At 41.3% G+C, this 22,827-nt stretch overlaps 1 protein-coding gene across 1 annotated transcript in view; it reads right to left on the reverse strand.

Moving 5' to 3' along the window:
* The window catches only part of RBM20 (RNA binding motif protein 20), a 188,866-nt gene extending 168,771 nt beyond the window's left edge, over positions 1 to 20,095 (reverse strand). The window contains exon 1 of the mRNA XM_037805183.1: positions 19,923 to 20,095. Coding sequence (XP_037661111.1) covers positions 19,923 to 20,095 — 173 coding nt within the window. The remainder of the gene's footprint in view (positions 1 to 19,922) is intronic.
* Between the last annotated feature and the right edge of the window lie 2,732 nt (positions 20,096 to 22,827).

Genomic DNA, 22,827 nt, shown 5'->3' on the forward strand with positions numbered 1-22,827 from the left:
TCTACAAGTTTTCAGAATTATGAGTTGGCTCCCTTCCCAAGCATCCTCCAGTGGGGACCACTGAATTCTTAACTCATGGATTGTACATATTTTAACATACCTTAAGTATGTCAATTCATTATAGCTATTTTTTCTAATGTTCAAATTATTCTTTTTGGGGGGCACTGGGAGCCCCTTCAAGTTGGCTCCAGAGTCCTTTTAACAGGATATTAGTGTTCATTGATAGCATCCTACTTTCTGGTACTATCCCAGGCTCATCTTGTGTGGAATCAGCCATTTTTCTGAGGAATCTTAGTTCCCTTTAGTGGGAATTTGTATGTAGAGACCATGATATGGATGTCAGAGGTGCTTCTTGCTACTGGGCTGGTCATTATTTCTAGACTGTTCAGTGGGCAGAGTTAAGAAATAAATTTTCATTTGTTTAAGAGAAAATAAATCAAGAGTTCAGAATGATAGTTCCAGTTCAAATTTAGGATTACGAGATTTTTACTTATCTCTGATTATAAAATTGGTGTTTCTTTTCTTATATAATGAAAACAGTTTCGAAATTTATTTGGAGTTCATTTTGACCTTAAGATATATCCCACTAGGGATGTGTGGTGGGTTGAAATGTGTACCCCAGTTCGGACGTGTTCTTGGTCTCGGTCTGCATTCTAGTGGGTGTGAACCCCATGGTAAATAAAATCTCTTCAAGCTATTACTTTGGTTAAGATGTGGCCCAACTGAATCAGGTTGGCTTTAATCCCAGATTACTGGAGTTCTTTATAAGCTGTGACAGTCAAACAGAAAGAGAAGCCAGAAGAGAACCCAGGAGAGAAAGGAGAAGACATCGCCATGTACATTGCTATGTGACAGAAAAGCCACAGAAGTCTAAAGATTGCTGGCCAGTCAGAAGATACCAATCTAGCATCTGAAACCATGAACCAATTAATTCCTGTTGTTAAGCCAACCCCTTGTGTGCCAGTATGGAAATATTATGTTTCCCCAAAAGCCATATTCTTTAATGCAATCTTGTGGGGGCAGATTTATTAATCTTTCTGATTAGGGTGTGACCTCTTGATTGAAGGTTTCCATGGAGATTTGACCCCGCCCATTCAGGGTTAGGTCTTGATTAGTTTACTGGAGTCCTTTAAAGGGAGCTCTCACAGAGAACTGAGAGGGGAAAATGCCCCTAGATATGCTAAGCCAGGACACACAGGAAATTAGACATTTGGAAGGCCCTGGCATTTGCTGATACTTTGAGATGCTAGCCCAGAGTTCGCTCTGGAGAACCTAAGAGAGGACAAAATGCCTCAAGAACAGCTGAGAGAGACTTTGGAGAGACACTTGGGAGCTGATGCTTAGAGATGCTTAGAAATGCTTGGAGATGCAAATAGAAGGATGTTTGGAGATGTTTAGTTAAGAGATGCCAGCCCAAAGTTTGCTCCAGAGAAGCTAACACAGACAAGCCCAGAGACATTTTGGATAACACCATTTTGAAATGCAACCTGGGAGCAAAGGAACAGCAGATGCCAGCCACGTGCCTTCCCAGCTGACAGAGGTGTTCTGGACACCATCAGTCATCCTTCAGGGAAGATATACTCTTTTTAATGCCTTAATTCGAATATTTTCATGGCCTTCAGACTGTAAATTTGTAACTTAATAAATCCGCTTTGTAAAAGTCAATCCATTTCTGGTATTTTGCATAATGGCAGCTCTAGCAAACTGGAATACCTCGTATGGTATTTGTTTTAGCAGCTGGGAAATTAAAACAGGTTTTGGTACCAGAAAGTGGGGTGCTGCTATGAAAAATACCTAGAAATGTGGAAACAGCCTTGGAATTAGGTAATAGATAAAGCCTGGCACTGTGAGGCACTTGATAGAAAAAGTCTGGATTGTTTTGAAGAGACTGCTGGTAGAATTATGGATGAGACCTTAGAAGGAAATGATCAACACGTTATTGGAAATTGGAAGAAAGGTAATCCTTGTTAGAAAGTGGCAGAGAACTTGGCAAAAATGTGTTCTGATGTCAGATTAAAAGTGGAATTTGTAAGCGATGAACTGGATATTTGTCTGAGTTTCCACGCGAAGTGTGGAAGGTGCAGCCTGGCTTCTCCTTGTAGCTTATAGTAAAATGCAAGAAGAAAGGGGTAAGTGAGGACTGAATTCTTAGACACAAAGAAACCAGAAATTGATAATTTGGAAAATCTCTGAGCCTATCCAGATAGTGGGATCTGAGACTAGAGCCAGAATGGCCTATCAAGAGCCTCTGTAAGTTTTTGGGAAGTGAGTCCCAGAAGACAGGGCTCCACGTGAGGGTTTAACAGTACGAGTCTTTGCCAAAGAGGGCATGGCTGAACTTGGATCCAGTAACCCATTTCAATGAAAATAAGGATTGGAAATGCAGTTATCCATGAAAGATCTCTGGAAAGTTCTATTGTATGTTGGTTTGGACCCACTTGAACTGCAAAGCCAACAAGGTTTTTGCAAACTGCATATGAGCAGAATCACTGCCAACCTGGACTGAAAGGGACAGAGAAGGAACAAACAGAAGGAAGAATGACTTTGAGAGAAGAACATGAAAGCAAAGGTCTAGACTGAAAAGATTTCCTTGGGTCAACAGAGTGGTCCCCCTACACACGTGGAAAGTACAGGTCCAACCCTGAGCTTGGAGGGGACAGGCCCTGGTGCCAGGAGGGGGTGAGCCTTGCACCCTCTTGTTTGGGGAGAGTGTTGCTGCCCAAGGCTCAGAGATGGTGGAGCCTGTGTCCCAGCATTGGTGGAGAGCCTGCCTGTCATCTCAGTACACAGAGAGGGTGGGGCCTTCACCCCAGGGTTTGGGGAGAGCATGGCTGCTGCTTGGAAGGGGTGGGGCTGCCACTCCATCTGGTCCAGAGGACAAAACATTAATCCATAGATAATTCTCAGACCTTGAAACCTAATGGAGTTTGCTCTGCTGGGTTTCTAACTTGTTTGGGACCTGTGACCCCTGTTTTCCTTCCAATTTCTCCCTTCTGGAATGGAAATGTTTATCCTATGCCTCTCCTACCATTGTATATTGAAAGCAGAAAACTTGTTTTCTAGGTTTCGCAGGTCTATTGGAGAGGAATTTTTTCCCAGGATGGTCCACACCCATAACTGAGTTTCATGAGACTTTGCACTTAGCTTTGTTGCTGAAATGGCTTGGGGGATGTTGTGATGGAATGAATGCACTTTGCATGTGGAAAGATGGGTGCCCGGAGGGCAGACTGTTATGGATTTGAACATGTTCTTGGTCTTGATTCACATCCTGGTGGATGTGGGCCCACTGTAATTAAGACCTCCTCAAAATGTAACTTCAGTTAACATGTGGCCCAACTGAATCAGGCTTAATCTGGATTACTGGAGACCTTTATAAACAGAATGAAATTCAGACAGAGAGAAAGAAAGCCACAGGGAGCAGCCAGAAGCTGAAAATCAGTAGAACTGCGAAGAGAAAGGAGAAGACGCAGCCAGGTGCATTGCCATGTAATGGAAAGGCCAAGGACCAAGGATCGCTGGCAGCCAGCCCCAGGATGCTGGGGTTTCAGGAAGAAAGCACCACCTTGCGGATGCCTTGACTTTGGACTTCCAGCCTCAAAACCGTGAGCCAATAAATTCCTGTTTTTAAACCAACCCATTGCATGCTATTTGTTTTAGCAGCTAGGAAACTAAAATAGGATGTATACTCAAATTACTGTGTTTTAAAGTTACCTGAAATAATTCATCTTTGCAAGGTTAAGACACCAATTTGACACATGAGTTTCATTTTGCTCCTGATTTGGGGGGATTACTTTTTTTCCATTTTGGTTTAATTTTGTTTGTAATTAAGAAAAATATTTACATGGTTCCAAAGTCAAACCTACAAAACAAAATATATTCAAAGAATTCTATTTCCTCCCTCCCCATACAGGTAGCCATTTTTATTGGTTTATCCTTTCATTTCTTTTTTTTTATTGTGGTAAAATACACAACATAAAATTCACCATTTTAATCATTTAATTGTGAATTAGTACATTCACAATGTTGTGCATCCATCATCACTATCTATTTCCAGAACATTTTCATCAACCCAAAAGGAAATCCTGTAACAATTCCCCATTTCCCCCTCCCATTGATCTGCTTTCCATCCCTATGGATTTGCCTATTCTGGATATTTCTTATAAATGGAATCATAGAGTATGTGGCCTTTTGTGTCTGGCTTCTTTCATTTAGCATAATGTTTTTAAGGTTTTAGCATGTATCAGCACTTCATTCCTTTTTTACAGCTAAATAATATTCCATGTATGGATATATACCACATTTTGTTTATCTGTCCATCCACCGAAGGACTCCGTTTCTTTTAATATAAGCAAATGTATATGGTATTTCTTATAAAAAATGTAACATACTATACATATTTTCTGTGCCCTGCTTTTTTCATTTACCAATATACCCTAAAGATCATCCAACAGCATATAAAAGATCACCCTGCTTCCTTTTTATAGCTACAGAGAACCCCAGAGTATGGATAGTTTAGGTTGTTTCCAGTCTTTTGCTATTACAAATAATACAATAATGAAGCATTATTATATTACATTATATTATATTATATTACATTATATATTATGTTATTATTATTTTAAGAGGGAAAAAGCAGGGTGCAGAGATATACCCTCTGCGATTTCTCTAAATCCATACCCAGAGATGGTTCTCACAGTATTGGGAAGATATCGCCAAATTTATCCAACTAGTCCCCTGTTGCTGGGCACATCTTTGTTCCCATCTTTTTGCCCCCATCTCTCACCCTACCCTTGCTTCTCTCACTCAAATGTCAAGACCCCACGAAATACACAGCGCAGATCTCTGCCACAGAGAATCTGGCTAGATTGGCAACCGCTGGAGCCAGGCCACGATGCCAGTGCTGAGTCACTGACACCCTTGGGAAGGTGAGGCATCCCAGTCCTGCTTATGTGGTGAGGGCTGGGTGGGAGGAAACATAATAGGCAATAAAAACAAAATAAATAAGTCAAATAAGTACATTATAAAGCTGTCAGAAGATAACAAGTGCTATGGAAAACACAGAGCAGGAGAGGGAGGCTGGACAGGGAGTGGTGGGTGCAGGATGCAATTTAAATAGGGTGGTCCCAGCAGGTCTTGTTGAGAAATCATTGAGCAATAACTGATTTTCCAAGAAACTCCTTTTTTCAGCTGCCACAGGTAGACCCTCATCATTGCCAGAGTTAAACTGTCATTCTCACAAATGTCTTCAGTTGTACTGTTTTGGAAACTGCTTCGATAAGGACAGTGCTAGCTTAAGGCTTAAAATCGATTTTGTACTACAGAAATTTGTCAACAAAAGGTTTGCTGTAATGGGGTTTAAGGAGTGCTACACATGCTTGTTTCTACCATTTTCCCTATCTGGATTAAATATCACAGAAGAAATTCAGCCTGAAAACTGCCTGTACATTGAAAGGGTCCCTGGCTGGAGACGGCTGAGTGAGACAGAAAGTCAGGTTATATATTCAGCACTTTATACCTATCAGTGCATGTTCACTGTCATCTCATTGATTGTTACAACAAATTCCACAGCCAGGGGGCTGGGCGAGGCCCCTAGCGCCCCTCTGACAAGTGTGGAACCCAAGAGTCTAAGTGCTGGGCTCTGGTGGCACAGCGGCTTGACCAAGGAGACCAGACCAGAGCTCAGGTTTCAACATCCCAAGATTGTGCTCCCCCCTAAACTAACCCTCCAAACAGGCTGCTTGAATAAAACATAAGTTGGAGAAAACCAAGCTCTGGTCTCACATCAGTTCTCACCTATGAGACCCTGTGTAGTTTTTCTCATCACAAAATCAGTTAGATCAAAATTAGGTTGCAGTTTAGATGCTCCTTCTCTCACGTATTCAACAAACTAGGTGCCAGACACTCTGCTTGGTGCTGGGGATGCCAAAGTGAAGAGGTCACTGGCCCCACCTACAAAGACTTTATGGGTTCTTTAGGGGAAACAGACAAAGAGTAGGTGTCAGGTGAGGTCTAAGCAGAATCCACAAGGATGAACCAGGGCTTCTAGTTGAGGAGAGGGAAGGCAGGAAGGGAGCAGGAGGGCAAAAAAAGAACAGCAAGCCCAAGGGCTGGAGAGCTGAGTGTGGGCAGATCTGGAAGGGTCTTCGGAGTGGTGTGCAGGCAATGAGAGGCCACCACAGGGCCTTAAGAAAGGAGGTGGCCAGACAGAGGCTGTGCTGGTGCAGTGAAAAGAAAGATCCAAGTGCAGACCCAGTTGGCAGCAGAGGGGGAAGCTGGGAGACTCCAGCTAAGGAGGTGGCAGTGGGCATGGAGAAGAGGGATGGCTTCATCAGAAAGCAAGTGGGAAGGAGTGCAAGGATCTATCCTGGAGCCAGGGCTCTCCAACCATTGGCTAGGAGACCCTGAGCAATTAACAGTGACCTAATCCCTACCTACTTCACAGGGTTGTCTGAGGATTAAATGGGATAACCGAGGAGGAAAAAACAGCACCCTGTGAACCCACACTGCAGGAATACAGTGCTGTTCACTTACACACATGCACACACACATACACACACACACAGAGGCACTGCTGCATATGTGGACACCTCATGCTAGGAGATTACAAATTACTCTCATGGGCACATAAATTTTTCCTGCTCCACTTAATTTGTCCAATAGCTTAGCTTCCTTTTCTATAAAATAACAGAGTTGAACTAAATGCTCTCTAGCATCCCTTCCAGCTTGAAGTTCTGGAGTCTTGTTGTCTTATCTATGTTGTGACCAAACCACCATGGTAATAATTATTTGTCAAATGAAGAATTATTGATAGAAGGTTCATCAATAAAAGGAAAAACAAAAACTAATCTAGGGTGTGACTGGCTCTGGCAACTAAGATGAAAAGTATGTGTTCTTTAAATGCATTGAAGGGTCACATAAATATGCACCATTCAAAGTCACAGTAATAAAAATTCAAAAGCATTTTCATCAAAACAGAGAGATGATTCTTATGTATAAAATCTGTGCTCCTAAAAGGTAATGTGTAAACTAAATTACCATTGGCCTAGGTATTTACCCAAGAGAAACTAAAAGATATGTCTACATAAAGGCTTGTCAAGGAATAGTCATAGAGGCTTAATTTGTAATAGCCAAAAACTAGAAGAAAAAATGTCCATCGACAGATGAATGGATAAACAATTTGTAGTATATCTATAAAATGGAATACTACTCAGCAATAAAAGGACCAAAACTTTGATCAGCACATGCAATAACATGGGTGATTCTCAAAATCATTATCATGAAAGACAACCCACGGAATAGGAGAAAATATTTGAAAATCATATATCAGAATATATAAAGAACACTCACAACTCAATTCAAAAAGACAAACAACCCAATTTAAAAATGAAAAAAGGACTCTCCAAATAGGATATACAAATGTCCAAGACCCATGTAAAATGATGCTCAACATCATGAGTCTTTAGGGAAAAGCAAATCAAAACCACAATGAACTCCAACTTCACCCTCAATAGAAACAGCCATAATTTTAAAAAAAGAAAGAAAGAAACAGGAAATAACAAGTATTAGGAGGATGAGGAAAAATGGAATCCCCATTCATTATTGACGGGATTATCAAACAGTACAGCCACTATGGAAAACAATTTGACAGTTCCCCAAAAAGTTAAACATAGAATTACCACATGGCCCAGCAATATACCCAAAAGAATTCAAAACTGGTATTCAAGCAAAAACTTGTACACAAATATTCATAGCAGCACTATTCACAATAGCCAAAATGTTGAAACAACCCAAATGTCCATCAGTGGATGAATGGATACACAAAATGTGGTGTATCCACACAATGGAATATTTTTCAGCTCTAAAAAGGAATGAAGTTCTGATACATACTACAACATGGATGACCCTTGAAAACATCATGCTAAATGACAGAAGCCAGATACAAATGGCCACATGATTCCATTTATATGAATATCCAGAATAGGTAAATCCATAGACAAGAGGAGATTAGTGGTGACCAGGTGCTGGGGGAAGGAGGGAATGGCAGGGCCTGCTTAACAGGTAGAGGGTTTCCTTTTGAGGTGATGAAATTCTCTGCAACTAAGATAGTGGTGATTGATGCACAAGTTAATACCACTGAACTGTACACTTTAAAAATGGTTATAATGGTAAATTTTATGTTACGTGTATTTTACAATTTTAAAATATTTTATTTTTTAAAAATCATTATGCTGAGTGAAAGAAGCCAGGCCAAAAAAAAAAAAAAAAAGTAGATATGTGATTCCATTTATATAAAATTCTAGAAAATTCAAACTAATCTACAGTGACAGAAAGCAGTTCAGTAGTTGCCAGAGGGTGAGGGGGTTAGGAGGATGAGAGAGTGCTGAATTATCAGAGGCAAGAAGAAACTTTAGGGAGTGATAAAAATTATCATCATCTTGGTTGGTTGATGGTTTGATGAATACTCATTAAATAGTATACACTGCATGAGGGCAGTTTAGTGTACTTCTTAAGTTATTGAATTTGTATTTGAAATGCACGGAGGAACTCACCATTTAAAAGATCTTTACTGTAATCTCTTTTGCAGTTTAAAAGCAAACAATCCTTCCCTGATTTATTGATTCTAGTAAGTCTGGTTTTTGCAAGGCATGACTTCTTAAAGCAAAAGAACATCTGCAACAGCTTCTGCAAAGACAGTTCAAGAAATATGTCTGGCAGAGTAACCACGCCTGATGTAGCTGTGTTTCAAGGCAGGAATTCTTTTTGCTATTAATAGGAGCCAGGACACTTTAATCATTGCTGAATCCTGGTTTTCTGAATTGCTTCAAAAGTCTGGTAGGACTTGGCAGGCACTCATTTTGCAAATCAAACTATCATATCTGTTATTATTTTAGCACATGCTGAGAGGATTATAAGTGTTTATGTTCTCTCTGTGAGCATCAAATTCAGATCTTTAACATTCATAACAAGCAGAATAAGAGAGTGAATCAAATGCCAGTCAGATGTTCTCGTGGAATTTAAACTGGGATATGGATTTCACTTTAGACCAAAAAGCACACAAAGTTACAAGAAAAGAAGAAAAAAAGGAAACAAAAAATGTTTTTAATTGGATTGCTTAATTTGACTCAAATTAAATGTGACCTACTTCCACATCTACTCCAGCCATCTTTTCTATAATATTGTCTTTGTAAATGATGGATTTTCTATAAATTATTTTGATGATACAGATATCTACATAGAAATAATATGATCACTGAATTTACATAACATTCTCCCATCCCAGCCCAACAGGTAGCTCCAGTTCTTTCATAAATACTATTTTTTCCTAGTTTTGCAGAGTCATTGTGAGGTTATGACTTGGTTTCCTCATCTGTAAAATGAGCAGAATAACAGCACTGACCTCACAGGAATATTGTTGGATTAAATGAGTTAATACACATAAAGTGTTTAGTAGTTGGCACACAGAAAGCACTCAATAAATGTTAGCTGTCATTCATTTTATTGTTATTGTTCCCTTTTACAGATGAGAACACTGAGACTCAGGGTTGGTCAGCAGCAAAATGGCACTGAAACACGGTGAAGGCCAGCTCCTGATTCTTTTCGCTACTCCACACCGCTTTCCCCACCCATACATACTCTGCATATGAGAATAAGAGTACCAAACTGGAACAGGCAAAAATAGCTGTGTAACTTAAATCTAAAAAGCATGAACAAACTGGTAGTCACAGATCGGCTCCAGGACTCACCCAGTTTAGGCTCTGGGGCAAGTCATCAGTCATTTTTAAAGTCTGCTTCATATGGCGATTTTTGAAAAGGGATACAAAAGAGCCAACAGAGCGTCAAGCGGATGCCTAAAAACTTGTGTGAGCTAGTAAAAATTGCATTAGCATCCACTTACTGCCATTAGCATTTTAAAGGGATTTATATGCAACCCTGAACGGACATTAAAAAGCCCTGCAACCCATAACAGAATGCCTGCTGTAGGGACTAAGTGGTAAGCTCTGGCCCACTAATTAAATTCCTATTAAGGACTACTGAAAAACTCAGAGGCCCCAGGCCTCTATGGACCTTTAGAATGCAAACATATTTGCAAGGCTATTTGATTTAAATTATATATCCAAACAAAGTCATTCTAAAGTGATATTTATTTATCCATACATTTTACTGAAAGCACATTTAAAAAAAAAATGATTAAAAGCTAAACACACTGAACTAAGTTTGTTGGGAAACAGGATATTTAGAGGGTCCCACAGTATCAGTCCCATAGAGAAATTACTAATCACAAAGATTAAACTGTACCTTTATAATGGAGAGATATAGTGGTCACCATGTTAACCAAGGGTATTAAACTTAGCATCACCAACAAAGGGACAACCTGGCATTATATGGTGCAAAAAGTGGAACACGCAACACCCACAACATATTCCTGCCAAAATGCTTCACCTGAATCTGGTCATTAGAAATTAATATTCACATCCCGACCATGTTTCATTCTATAAGACAACTAGCCTGGAATCTTCAGGCTAGATTAAAAGGGACGAAAGAAATATAACAAACACATACCCTGGTGAACCGGGGTCAAGGGTGTGAAAAAACAGCTATATGAGACATTTTGTTATGCGACTCACTTTTAAAGAATTCAGGGAAAACAGAGAGAGACAGTATACACATGCAAGAGTGAGCAAGAAAACAAACGTGCCTCGTCCCCCAAACTCCCAAAAAAAGCAAGGACTACTTTTTTTTTTTTAATACAGTAAAAATTATTCCCTTGGTTGAGACAAATTTGAGCCAGAACAATGGATGGGATGGCAGAAGTAACAGGCATTCCAGCAACCCTAACATGGAGACAAAGGGATGGGGAATAAGAAGTAAAATGTGTTTTGCTTCTATAAATAAAAATATTAGCTATCTTTTTGTCTTAAAAGGCTTATCTTTACACCACAGCTCAAAGGGAGTCAAGAGGATGTCTCTGGGTACAAAGGGAAAGTGGGTATTAGATTTTCCCTACTAAGGATCTAAAAAAGTAAACTTGAAGCAAGTTATCCAGAGGAGAAGCTGTGACACGCTGTTTCTGTTTGGCGGGAAGGAACACGGCATGAGATGCTCTGGAAAGACCAGTCCACGGTCCATGTGCAGAAAGAACCATGGGTGGGGTCACCCACACACACCTCAGGGCACTTTCTCAATCTCCTTGGGTGGTTTGAGCAGACCAGAGCCAGCGAATCAGTGGTTACTGTAAGAACGTCCTCCAGTTCTCTCACTTCCATTTCCAGGCAAACGAAAGGGAAGCCCAGGGCAAAACGTAAAGGGCAGACTCCCCCTATGTGGTGACACCCAGGGGAGCGAATCTCCCTGGCAACGTGGAATATGACTCCCGGGGAGGAATCTAGACCTGGCATTGTGGGATGGAGAACATCTTCTTGACCAAAAGGGGGATGTGAAAGGAAATGAAATAAGCATCAGTGGCAGATTCCAAAAGGAGCCAAGAGGTCACTCTAGTGGGCACTCTTACGCACAATATAGACAACCCTTTTTAGGTTCTAATGAACTGGAATAGCTAGCAGTAAATACCTGAAACTATCAAACTACAACCCAGAACCCTTGAATCTTAAAGATGATTGTATAAAAATGTAGCTTATGAGGGGTGACAATGTGATCGGGAAAGCCATATAGACCACACTCCCCTTTGTCTAGTTTATGGATGGATTAGTAGAAAAACGGGGGCCAAAAAAAAGGCACCCAGTGTTCTTTTTTACTTCAATTGTTCTTTTTCACTTTAATTTTTATTCTTATTATTTGTGTGTGTGTGGTATTGAAAATGTTCAAAAATTAATTTTGGTGATGAACGCACAACTATATAATGGTATTGTGAACAACTGAATGTACGCTTTGTATGACTGCATGATGTATGAATATATCTGAATAAAATTGAATTAAAAATAAAAAACATAACAGGCAGAAAGGTGGGGGTTCTCATCCCAGCCTTACCACTACCTCCCTGTGTGACCTGAAACAATTCACTTGACTTCTCTGATACCTACAAAAAACAGGTCTAAATTCTAAGACACCCACTCTTAAAGATAGTGCAGTATTAATGTGAAATATCTATCCTTATATCTGCTTTTAAAATGGACATGGTTTTATTGTTTTCTCTGACTATGAAAGTAATACATGCTCAGTTAAAAAGAAGAAAATACAAAAAAAGGAAAAAGAAAAGGCCAATCATTATAACTGACCACCCAGAGTTAGAAACACCATTAACATCTTTATATTTGTCCTCTAAATGTTCTTCCAGGCTCGCAGGTGTGCACACACACACACACACACACACTCTTAGGAAAAAAACAAACAATCCTTTTATATATGCTGCTTATAATTATTTTAAATAAGTTACATTTTTTTAAAAAAATGAGATCCCTGTACACATTTTATTTGTAACTTTTTTTAGCTAACAAAAATATATGGTCCTCTGTGCATATCAGTAAATATAAGATAGTATCATTTTCATGACTGAACAGTACATGACATTATATATGCACATGATTTATTTTCCCAACTGAGATACTTAGGTGGTTTCTAATTTTTTTGCTCTTCTAAGCAATGCCGCAATAAATATCCTTATGTTCATCCTCATTACGTACATTATTTAAATCCTATAAACCAAGATTTGATCACAAAACCTATCTCCCTTTTTATGCAGGAGAGTAGGTTATATGTATATAATATATATATAATATTACATATATTATATATACACACATAAATATTTTTTTTCCAATTATCAAAATCTCTCTGCAGCTCCAGCCCATCAGCGACCCTGTCAGCCAGGAGAGCACACGACTGGCCCCGAGGCGCCGGGGTCCTACGAAGCGCTCAGGAAAGAACATTTGGTCTCTCCGATTCAGCTAGGACATACCCAAACCTGAGGCCCAGCTTTTGAGGCCTGTTCAGGGAGGCAAAGAGATTTAGGGAGGAAAATCCGCGCTGGGCAGCGAGCTCCAGGAGCGGCGTCTGGCGCCCACGCGGTGCACTGACTGCGGCTCCGCTTTAGAGTCCCGCGCTGGTTAAGACTTGGTTCGCGGGGGTCCTCTGCTGATGTTTTCTGCCTCTAAAAACAATAATATCAGCAAGCACACTCCAGCCTGCATGCATTTAAAACAATCCAATTCAAGCACGTGAAAATTATTGGCTCTTTCTCCTAAATTGAAAACAGTACTAATCTTTTTGTTGCCAACTCAGCTATTCACATTAATATTCCAAAATAATTATTTTTATACAAAAAACATTCTTGTGATTAGAAGACAGGATAAAATGTCCTCCTTTTCACTGACATTAGCATTACTTTTCTGACACAAATTATGTCACTGATTCAAATATTCGTTACAAATGCTGGAGAAAGCACTTAATTCTCTGTTTGTGATTACTGTTGTTTTCACAGGAGATTGATTTAAAAGCATGTGCCTATGCCCATGTCAAAAATTTAACTGATATCGGATACATTCTCCATCAGATGGGGGAGGTGGATATTCTACATTGATGATCTCTCAGATATATTCCTGGATATTTACATAATTCTTTTCTTGGAAGAACTGCCGTCCATCATTCCCAATCCCTTGAGAGGATGGATTAGGAAAGTTAATTGGCTTGACCAGGTCACCCAGTGCCAGTCCAGGATTTTTCTCCTGACCCTCCCTGTTGAAAACCCAACAATTAATTTAGAGCAAAGATGCTCATTTTACACTTGACAACATCAGGTAGAGCCTAAATTATTCTATTCAATAATTCAAAATAAACCCAAAGAAGAAGCCAAGTAAAATAACACATCTTTAAAATATATATTACCTTGTCTACTCCTTCAGCATCATGACCGGCCTAACAAGAGCCAAACATCTATTTGCGAATGAGTCTATAGACAAGTTGCAAGACTGAATAGTATTTAAGATGTCCAGACAACAGCATGCGGAGATTTCCAGGGGAGAAAGTGATAGGAATTGATGGGTATTTAGTTTGACGGAGAGAAAGCAAGTGCAAAGGAAAGACAGAAGCAAAAGGCCCTCGGACACCCTTAAAGCAAATACCCACACTAAAGAAGGGAAAAGTGGCATGAAAACTATTTTCATGGGTGATAACCTACCCTCAAACACAGGCATGACCCCCAGCCTGTGTTATTCGGCTAACTGAGCTACAAGTCATTAACATTTCCTCATGCAAGTTGCTTAGCTGATCTCTTTTTACTCATAAAATACATTGGCATCAATACATGCCATCTCCCCTATAGATCTGCTGTCAACAAGTTGAAAAGTTGCCTTGTAAATCATCAGGGGACTTCTTCATAAAATCCAACAGAACTTGTAGGAAAGAGGATGATCCATTATCTTGGTTATAACTTCCTCTACTGTAAAGACGTTATCATATTAGACGGATATATGTCTCATACCCAAAGCACACAAGCAAAATAGTTTGGGGAGGGGGCTCCTTCCCCTCCACCCCCTCCTCAAACAGCTGACTTGTCCCTACACTTGTTATCTGTGAACATCAGAGGCTGAAACTTTGCACGGCTCCTTCGTGTAGTGTGTAGTGGAATTTAACCAGTGACCACCCATAGAGTTCATCACCAACAGTCCCTCGGTGGTAATGGAAACCAAAATCACATTCCTGATTCTAAATTGTGCCTTCTTAATTAAAGTAAGGATTTCCCTGTCTTCTCGCTTATGCGAACAAGCAATATTGGGTTTCTAAGAAAGCACACCAGATTCATTAACCAAAAGAGGAACTCCCATGCACTCCTTTCTATAAACCTACTAATTACCATCTGCCCTGATTCTGGAATACAGATCCCCTTACTTTCCTGCAAAACTTTTCAACACTCCGTTTTAACACAGCTACCAGTTACTCACATCACCTGTGGATCCATAGCAAGTTTCCCTATTAAAATACACAAAATAGCATCAGTTAGACCATCCCAAACAAGAAAATACTGTGGCAGGAAATAAAAATCAGATTAAGTGGGATTTTGTGGCACAGAAGACCCTTTGAAGTTATGGTCTGGCAGGGGGAACCAAGAGGGGTCAGCCCTGAATCTGAATTTCTCTTTGTTCTCCATGTTCGTTTCAGTTCATTTTAATTTCTCTCCCTTGGTTAGACCCCAGGTCCCAATATTTTGTGTATTCTTATTTTTCAAAGCTGTTGATTTAGCTATATTGGTTTGTTTACTTAAGGCCTGGCTGCTATGGGCAGGGAAGAAATATTAGTATAAGCTGGAGTCAAGAACCTACAGTCCCCAGAAAAATAACTCAGAGGGAGACAGAGAAACTGGATAATGTGAGATTGAGTCAATCCAAATGGGGTTTTTTATACCCTGGTAACTATAAGAATAGACAAAGAGATCTTAACAGATCAGAGTTCACATTCCAACAGACAGATTCGCGATTTTTAAATTATTAATTTGATAAACTGCTAAGGAGGCAGCAAAAGAATTAGTGGATAGAAGAATAAAAAAGGCAATAAAATGTTTCTTCTCCCCGCCCCCCACACCCACCCCCCAGCACTAGCACTTAAACAACTCTGCCTGCACCATATGTATAGTCATTTACTGTGACTAATGGGAATAATGTACTACATTTCATAATACTGATCTCTCTGGCAATCTGAGAAAAACCCATAACTGGATAGCTACACTTACCACCTAAAAATACTTATCACTAACAAACCCTCAAGAAAAATGTCCTTTTTAAAAAAAATACCCTTAAGAAGCTTTTGAGCGAAGCAGACTCTTTTCAGTATTCTAAGAAAGGAACCTGCCCTTTCTCCTTTCCTCACTTTGGGTAAATGCTTAATCCTATGAGATGTTTTTCCCTTGCCGAATGCTTGTTTTATGTGCAGTACAAAATGGTGTTTAAAATTTTCAAAATTCCTTCTGCAAGTGTTTCCTTGTTGCCCCTAAGAAAGGGAGGGGGGCTCAAACTGATGTTAGAAATTGACCAAATAGGAATGTGATGTTAATGTCCTTTTTGGAAAATTCTTATTTCCTTCCGCAGATACTAGATGCAATTATCAGCACGTCCAGCAAAGAGGGTGAACATTATACACAACTTGCCTGCATATCACTCCCTAAGAATTACATGTCTGTGCTTCTGAATGCAGGATGTATGTAAACTTATCTGAAATCAGAGTTGTTACTTGTAACATTTCCTATAGTGAGTCAGGAGAGCACTTAGCTCTGAAAACAGAGACAGGGAACCTGCCTAAGAGTATGCAGAACATTATAAACTTTAGTAACCAAAGCTGGGTTTATATCTTTATAAACCACATACACTTACATGCAGGTGACACTAGCTATCAAACGTGAAAACCGAATATTTTTTTTCTATTTTTGTCACTGTTTTTATTCATTGCTTATAAAAAATAATCTGGAAAGGAAAAATTCACGTCAACCTGATGTCATGCATTAGCAGGAATATTTTGCTGCAAATCAAATGATTTATGAAAATCACCTATGTGTTCATTTCATGAAGGTGTCTGTGCTGCTTTGGGTAATTTTGGCTATGATAGTGACATATTTTGCTGTCCCATCTGACAACTGACTTCATTTCACACAGAACTGAGTGGCTCTGTTTTCATTCTGATGAGCATTTAAAACATACAAACTAAAAATTTTAATTTCTGATGCTCATCAAGGTTAATAAATAAATTCTCATATATCAAGAATTCTGTTTGATTTTAAAGCACAGAATTAAAACACAGAATTAAAACATAAAAATAATCTTGAAAATAAAATACTGTGTACGTTGGAGGAAATAAATCCTTGTAAGATATTCACCAACACACATCAGTCATTTTCTTTTTTACTTCTGCTAGTATAGAAAATATATATATTTTAAGTCCTCAAATTATTTTTATTTCTTAAACTCATCCCAATCTCCTCTTAAATTGTAAGTTACATTCCTTGTCCAAATGGCTTAAATAATGCTTTAAATACTAAGCAATCAGACTTCCACATTGGCCAAATAGGAGAATGAATGTTCAAAACAAAGGACTTACAAGATATTACATATATCTATAACATGTAATGTATATACAGATATAACATTGTATAGCTATAACACGGCTGATAATCATTACAGGTAATGCCAATATTGAGCAGGGGTTGGGGTGCACAAGAGCTGAAAGGGTAAGGAAAATTGTTAACTGAAGCAAAGAATGAAATAGTAAGAAAACCTGATTAGAACAAAAGTATTCCTGATTCTGGCTTCTATAAAACAAACACCATGATCAGTCTCATTAATTGTTGTCACTCTTCCTTCATGGGTTTATTAGCCACTTAAAAGTAGTCTGAAACTACTCCAAAGATCAAATATTAGAACATTCCTGAACAGAAATCAGTTTTTATGATGATCGTTACTATCGTTTTACCAAAGTCATTAACTTCACCCAAAATGAAAGCTATTACTAATGAATATCAATAGATGCAAACATCGAGAAGTAAAAAAAAATGCTTGTAATCCTTAAAAACAATGCAAGGTGCAAAAGAGAGATGCCACCATCATTTTAAAGATGATTTGATTAAAACTTCTCCTCTTGCAAATTACATAATGACCTCACTAAAATAACTAGGGGAAAAAAAAATGCAAGCAACACTTCTTTAATATGTGTTCCGCTAAAAGAGAATTTCACCCAAAGCCCTAGCTCACAAAATTCCCCAAATCAGGAGGTAGACGACTCCTTTTGCCGCCAAGGGCAAGTCTCCCCGCTACATTTTCTCAAAGACGGCTGAAGCAAACAGTGCCTCGTAATTATATAAAAATGTTTGCTCAGATTAAATCATGCAAACATAGTTTTGAAATAACCTGCTCAGATTTCAGCGCAATTAGATGAACCTGCAAAGCATTTGCCTGGTTTCAGTGGAATTTCAGTGGGTACCAAGGGGAGCACAAACCCCAAATCATCGTTATAAAGAAAGACCTTGAAACAGAAGCACATAAACATCAAATCCCATGGGCACATTCACCAGCTTTGGACCTGTCTCTTGAACAAGGACCTGTCACCGATGCAAAGCAAGGCCGCGCCAGAGGGAGGGTCCTGAGGTCTCCATACTGGACTGAGTGTAGAAGGGGCCATCTTTGAAAAGCTCTCTCTTTGCTTTTAAAATAAGATATTCCAAAGACAGAATTTTCAAAATAGGAGATGAATTTATTGGGTAAATTATTTATTACATGTGGTAATTAAAATACACTTTAAATGCTCCATTTCCCATAAAATGGCATTTATATTCGATCTGGAAACATTTCATAATCAGACACCCATCTATACAGATTTTTCTGTGGACATAAAATTCCTAGTTTTCTTCTAATTAAAAAGCAAATGATGGGAAAATGCAGTGTGATTACGTTACTAAAGCAATTTCAATAAACTTAACTATGCAGCCTAATTTCAAACCACAAGACAGTGGCTCATCAAGCAGCACATCAGATGTTGGTATTTCCCAATTAATAACTGATCAAATTGATTTTTTTAGTAAGTGAACTTTAGATTTTAAATATCTTTTTCTCTGTTGGTTTATATTTATATTAAGAGCTAAAGAGAAATTTTAAATAATAATGTGCCTAAACTATCAAGCATATTCTGTAAGTCTTAGCTGAAATAATTTGCAAAAAAAGTAGGAACAGGATAATGATATGAAATATTTTCATTTTCAAATAGTTTAAAACTGTTAGCAGTTGAAAGTTATATATAGAATATCCAAAGAGAGCAAAAAGTTGTCATAAATGGGGTTTAATATCTTCCAGACCAAAAAAAAAGGGAACCATTTTGTTCTGAAACATGATACCAGCGGTCCTTGATGTCAAACTTTGAATTTTCACTATTCTTTCTTACCATTACATAAATATTTAAGTAGTATTTACTTCCATTGACACCCCATCACTGGTCATTTCTCTTAGGACATTTTAATAAATTTATATAACCCAAAATATTAATACAGCAGCGCTGGGAAACCTCTCCTCTCTTCCTAAGATCGATCTTGCTGCACTTGTATTTCTCTAGTTTCGTCCGTTTCTCTGAAGTCATGTTCAGACTTTCCTACACTTCTTAAACAAGTTTTAAGGACTTCATTACAAGCTGAATAAACCCTCAGAAGAAAAAAGATCCTTCAAAAAACCAACATTTTAGGCCTTAAACTGTCAGGAAAAATTTCGAAGGAGCGAACAAAACAAAACATTATCGTTTTGCTTTTATGTCCCCCAAATGGTCTAACACGCTTCCCAAGGCCTGTCGACCACCCCAACCTACTCAAGCGTTGATAAAGCCGACTCTGAAAATCCACTTTCAAAGTGGCAAGTTTCACCCGAGTCAAAAGACGGTAACATTAACAGAAAGCGGTGGCGTTGCTGGGAAGTATTCGCAAGGGCCTTTTTGGAAAATGTGTCCACTTTCAGGGCAAAGCAAAATACGTCGTTTACAAACCTTCACCCGCCTTTTCACCCCAATGTTGCTGGTGGATTTCAGAAGCACCATCGAGGGTGGTTCCGTGCGTGGCGGCATTTCACTTACACACCCACATGCACACACACGCACGGTCTCCATACACTCCAGCAGCCTCTTGGACCAGAAAGATGAAATACAGTCTCTGGGCCACCCCCCCCCCCCCCAATTTGAGCTATTTTAGTCCAAAATTTCCAGCAACATCCCTGAAGAGAAGAGAAATGGGATAAGGAAATAAAGTTATTTCCCCCAAATAACCTAGTCCCCTCTCCCCAACTTCACGAATAGCCAGAATAACACGCTATCCAGAGAGAGGGCAAGAAAACTTCAAACGCAAGGGGGCCGAGCGAACTTTAGCAGGGACGCGAGATGAAGTTACAGAAACGGGTGCCTGGGATGTGCTCCCCAAGCGCACCCCCGGCTCCCCGCTCCCCTCTCTCTCTTACTTTTGGATGATCTGGGGTAGTCCTGTTTGGGGCGGGGGCGGCGGCGGCTGCATCCCTCGCGGGCCGGGAGGCGCCGCGGCTCCAGAGGAGCCCGGCACGCTGCGGGCATCTCTGTCCGGTTGCTCCGGGCCGTTGGAATCCGCGTCCTGGCTCATGGCTGCGGCCAGCACCATGCGGGCCGACACCGGCCCAGGCTCGCGGCGAGAGAGCGCGCGCGAGGGGCGGCCCTGAGGCACCCGCGATCACTGGCCGGGGACCCCGCTCCCAGTCCCCTTGTCCTTCCCGGTGGCGCAGGGTGGAGACGCGAGGGGCGGGGAGGAGACAGTCCCGGCGGCGCCGCCTCCTCCTCCTCCCGCCGCTCCCGCTCCCCGAGTCTGGCCTCGCGGGGGTGGGGGCCAGGGGGCGTCTCACGGCCGGCCGGAGCCGGTCAGTAGCCGAGAGCTGCTCCGCGCCGGGGCGGCCCGGGGTCCTCTGCCCACCGGCCCCGGACGCGGCGAACGGGGAGGAAGCGCGGCGTGCGCCCACGGGGTCCCGGCCCGGCGGTCCGCTGCACGGCACGACCGCGTGGGGCGGCGCGACGCACGCCAGTCTGCTGCCCGCGGCCGCGCTCTTGCCTCTCTGGGGAGCCGGGCGGCCTCCGGGCTGTCCCCGGGGACGGCGCGCGCGGCCTTGCGCCGCTCCTGCCAAGCCCGACCGACTGTGGGCGCCCCAGGCGTCCGCGGGCATCACGAGCCCCGCGCGGGGGCTGGCACCTTCCGGCTGCTGGAGCCCGGCCAGCGCCGCTCGCGGCTTTAGGGCCGGGACCCCGCCGGGGGTGTACCCCCGGACGCACCCCCAGGTAGGTGGGAATTGTAACGCCAGGTCTGGGCTAACTAGGCCCAGGGCTTTCCAAATTGGGAGCGCCAGCTGTTGGTTTCAGAAGCGCCCTCATTCATTTCTTTTTCTCTTCTCTAAAAGATCCCGCCAACGTCCCGCAAACTCAAAGACAAACCAAACATATATATTTTTCCTGCTATTTATTGGCGAAACCTCAGTGGAAACGTAACGGTTGAAAAGGAGAGCTCGCCGACATCGCGCCTCCACGGGCAGCGCCTCTGGACCTCTGTTCATAGCCGCGGATCCGGTGCGCTCCCGTCCACCTGCCCCCACGGGCTCGCGGCTGTGGACCCCGGCATCGCGCGCTTTTAAAGGCAAGATGTGACTTCACTTCCTCACGCGTCAGGATGAGGAGGCTCCTGGTACAGCAGAAACGTCTAGGACCTGGCGCTCTAAATCCTGACGCGGGCAGCCCCGAGGTATCGGGAAAGTATCCCTGGGTGCTTTGGAAGTCAGAGCCCAAGCCAGGGTGCCTGGAGTGGGGTTTGCTGAGGATCTCAAGCAGATGCACCCTGCCCCGCAACTACGCGGGGAGAAATTCTGGAGATGAGTTCTCTGAGACCTGACAACTCATTGAATTCCCTTCTGCAGGGTGCTGTGCTCTGTCCCCAACCTGCAGATTTCTATCACCTGCCCCGCCGGCCTCAAGAAACGAGCCTCCCTTGATTCCTGCTTGACTTCCCGGTACAGTCCCTCTGTCTCTGTCGCTGCTTCTCTCTTCTCCTCTGACAGACAAAATAATACTATCAATTCTCTGTCTTCATTAAAGATCGTCACATTCACAAATATGAGTCTCACAAAAACCCCGGGTAAGGAGGTATCGATTGTGCCCGTCTCACAATGGATGGGGACTGCGTCTCGTTGTCATGGTGATTTACGCAGCTGGGAAGAGGCGTCGGAACAAGGAGCCGTTCTCCTATGTAGCTTCTATCACTAATTTCCTCCTGACTGTGGCTTTCAGGAACTCCCATCTATTTTTTCCCCCTAGGCTTCCTTGGTAGAGGGAATTTACCCGAAATTAACGTTGTAACTCTACCAGAAAATAAAGATTAAAACTCCTTTTGTGTTTTCTGTCTCGTTGAAATCTCCCTGTGAGAAGCCTCCAAAAGCTTTGTGGAAAGGGCTTTGTAGTGAGAAAGGCAGACCTGGTTTTGAATCCAGACTCAAACCAACCAGTGGAGTGTCTCAAACTCTCCCAGTGCAGTTACCAAGTGTGTAAATTGGGAGTGACCAGCCCTGGCTTGGGGGTCTCTATTAGAATTAGGATAACCTGTCTTTCCTATGGTGCAGGTGTTCAGTCAGGCAGTTATTGTACACTTCATTCCTTATATTCCAATCTTGTAGCCAAATAGAAGAACCAACGGATCTCAAACTCCAGAAGCTGAGTGCCTGGCAATCACTATATTGATATAATTAAGTCCACTTTGTAACCGTTTTCCTAGCCATTAAAAAAAATGGATGCACCTCTCTGCATCTCCAAAATAATGTACTGGCATATATGGCAAAATGATAACAATGGATGAATTGGGTATTCATTGGGCTTTTCTTGTATGCTTCCTGTAAGCTTGAAATTTTCAAAATTAAAAAAAAAATTGGGGAAAAGTTAATGATTCACAAGGTGTTTTTCAGAAGCTTCATTTCCATGATTATAGTTTAATAATTTCATTTTATGAATTATGCAATGACAGATTTGAAAGGGAGCAGATATGGAGGGGGAGGGGAACACTGCAGCAAAAACCCAAAGCTAGTTCATGTACCACCTCAGATCCTCCATAGAATATTTTTCAGGGTAATATTGAACAAGAATTTCCATTTTAGAAGTCAACCATAAATGTATTTGCAGTTCCAATGAAAAATGTTTTTTAAGGTTTTCTCACTTCTTTCCAGAGGAATGAAAAAGCATGAAGACCCCTAGCTAGGGCTGCAGCAATTTAAAAGCTGTAGCAGCCTGGCTTTTGTCTGCCTGTCCCTTCACCCCCCTCACCTGCTCCAGCCTAGCATGCCTTCACAGTTACAGAACTGAAAGAAA

This window comes from Choloepus didactylus, chromosome 15 (genome assembly GCF_015220235.1).
Source record: "Choloepus didactylus isolate mChoDid1 chromosome 15, mChoDid1.pri, whole genome shotgun sequence".
Taxonomy (NCBI): domain Eukaryota; kingdom Metazoa; phylum Chordata; class Mammalia; order Pilosa; family Megalonychidae; genus Choloepus; species Choloepus didactylus.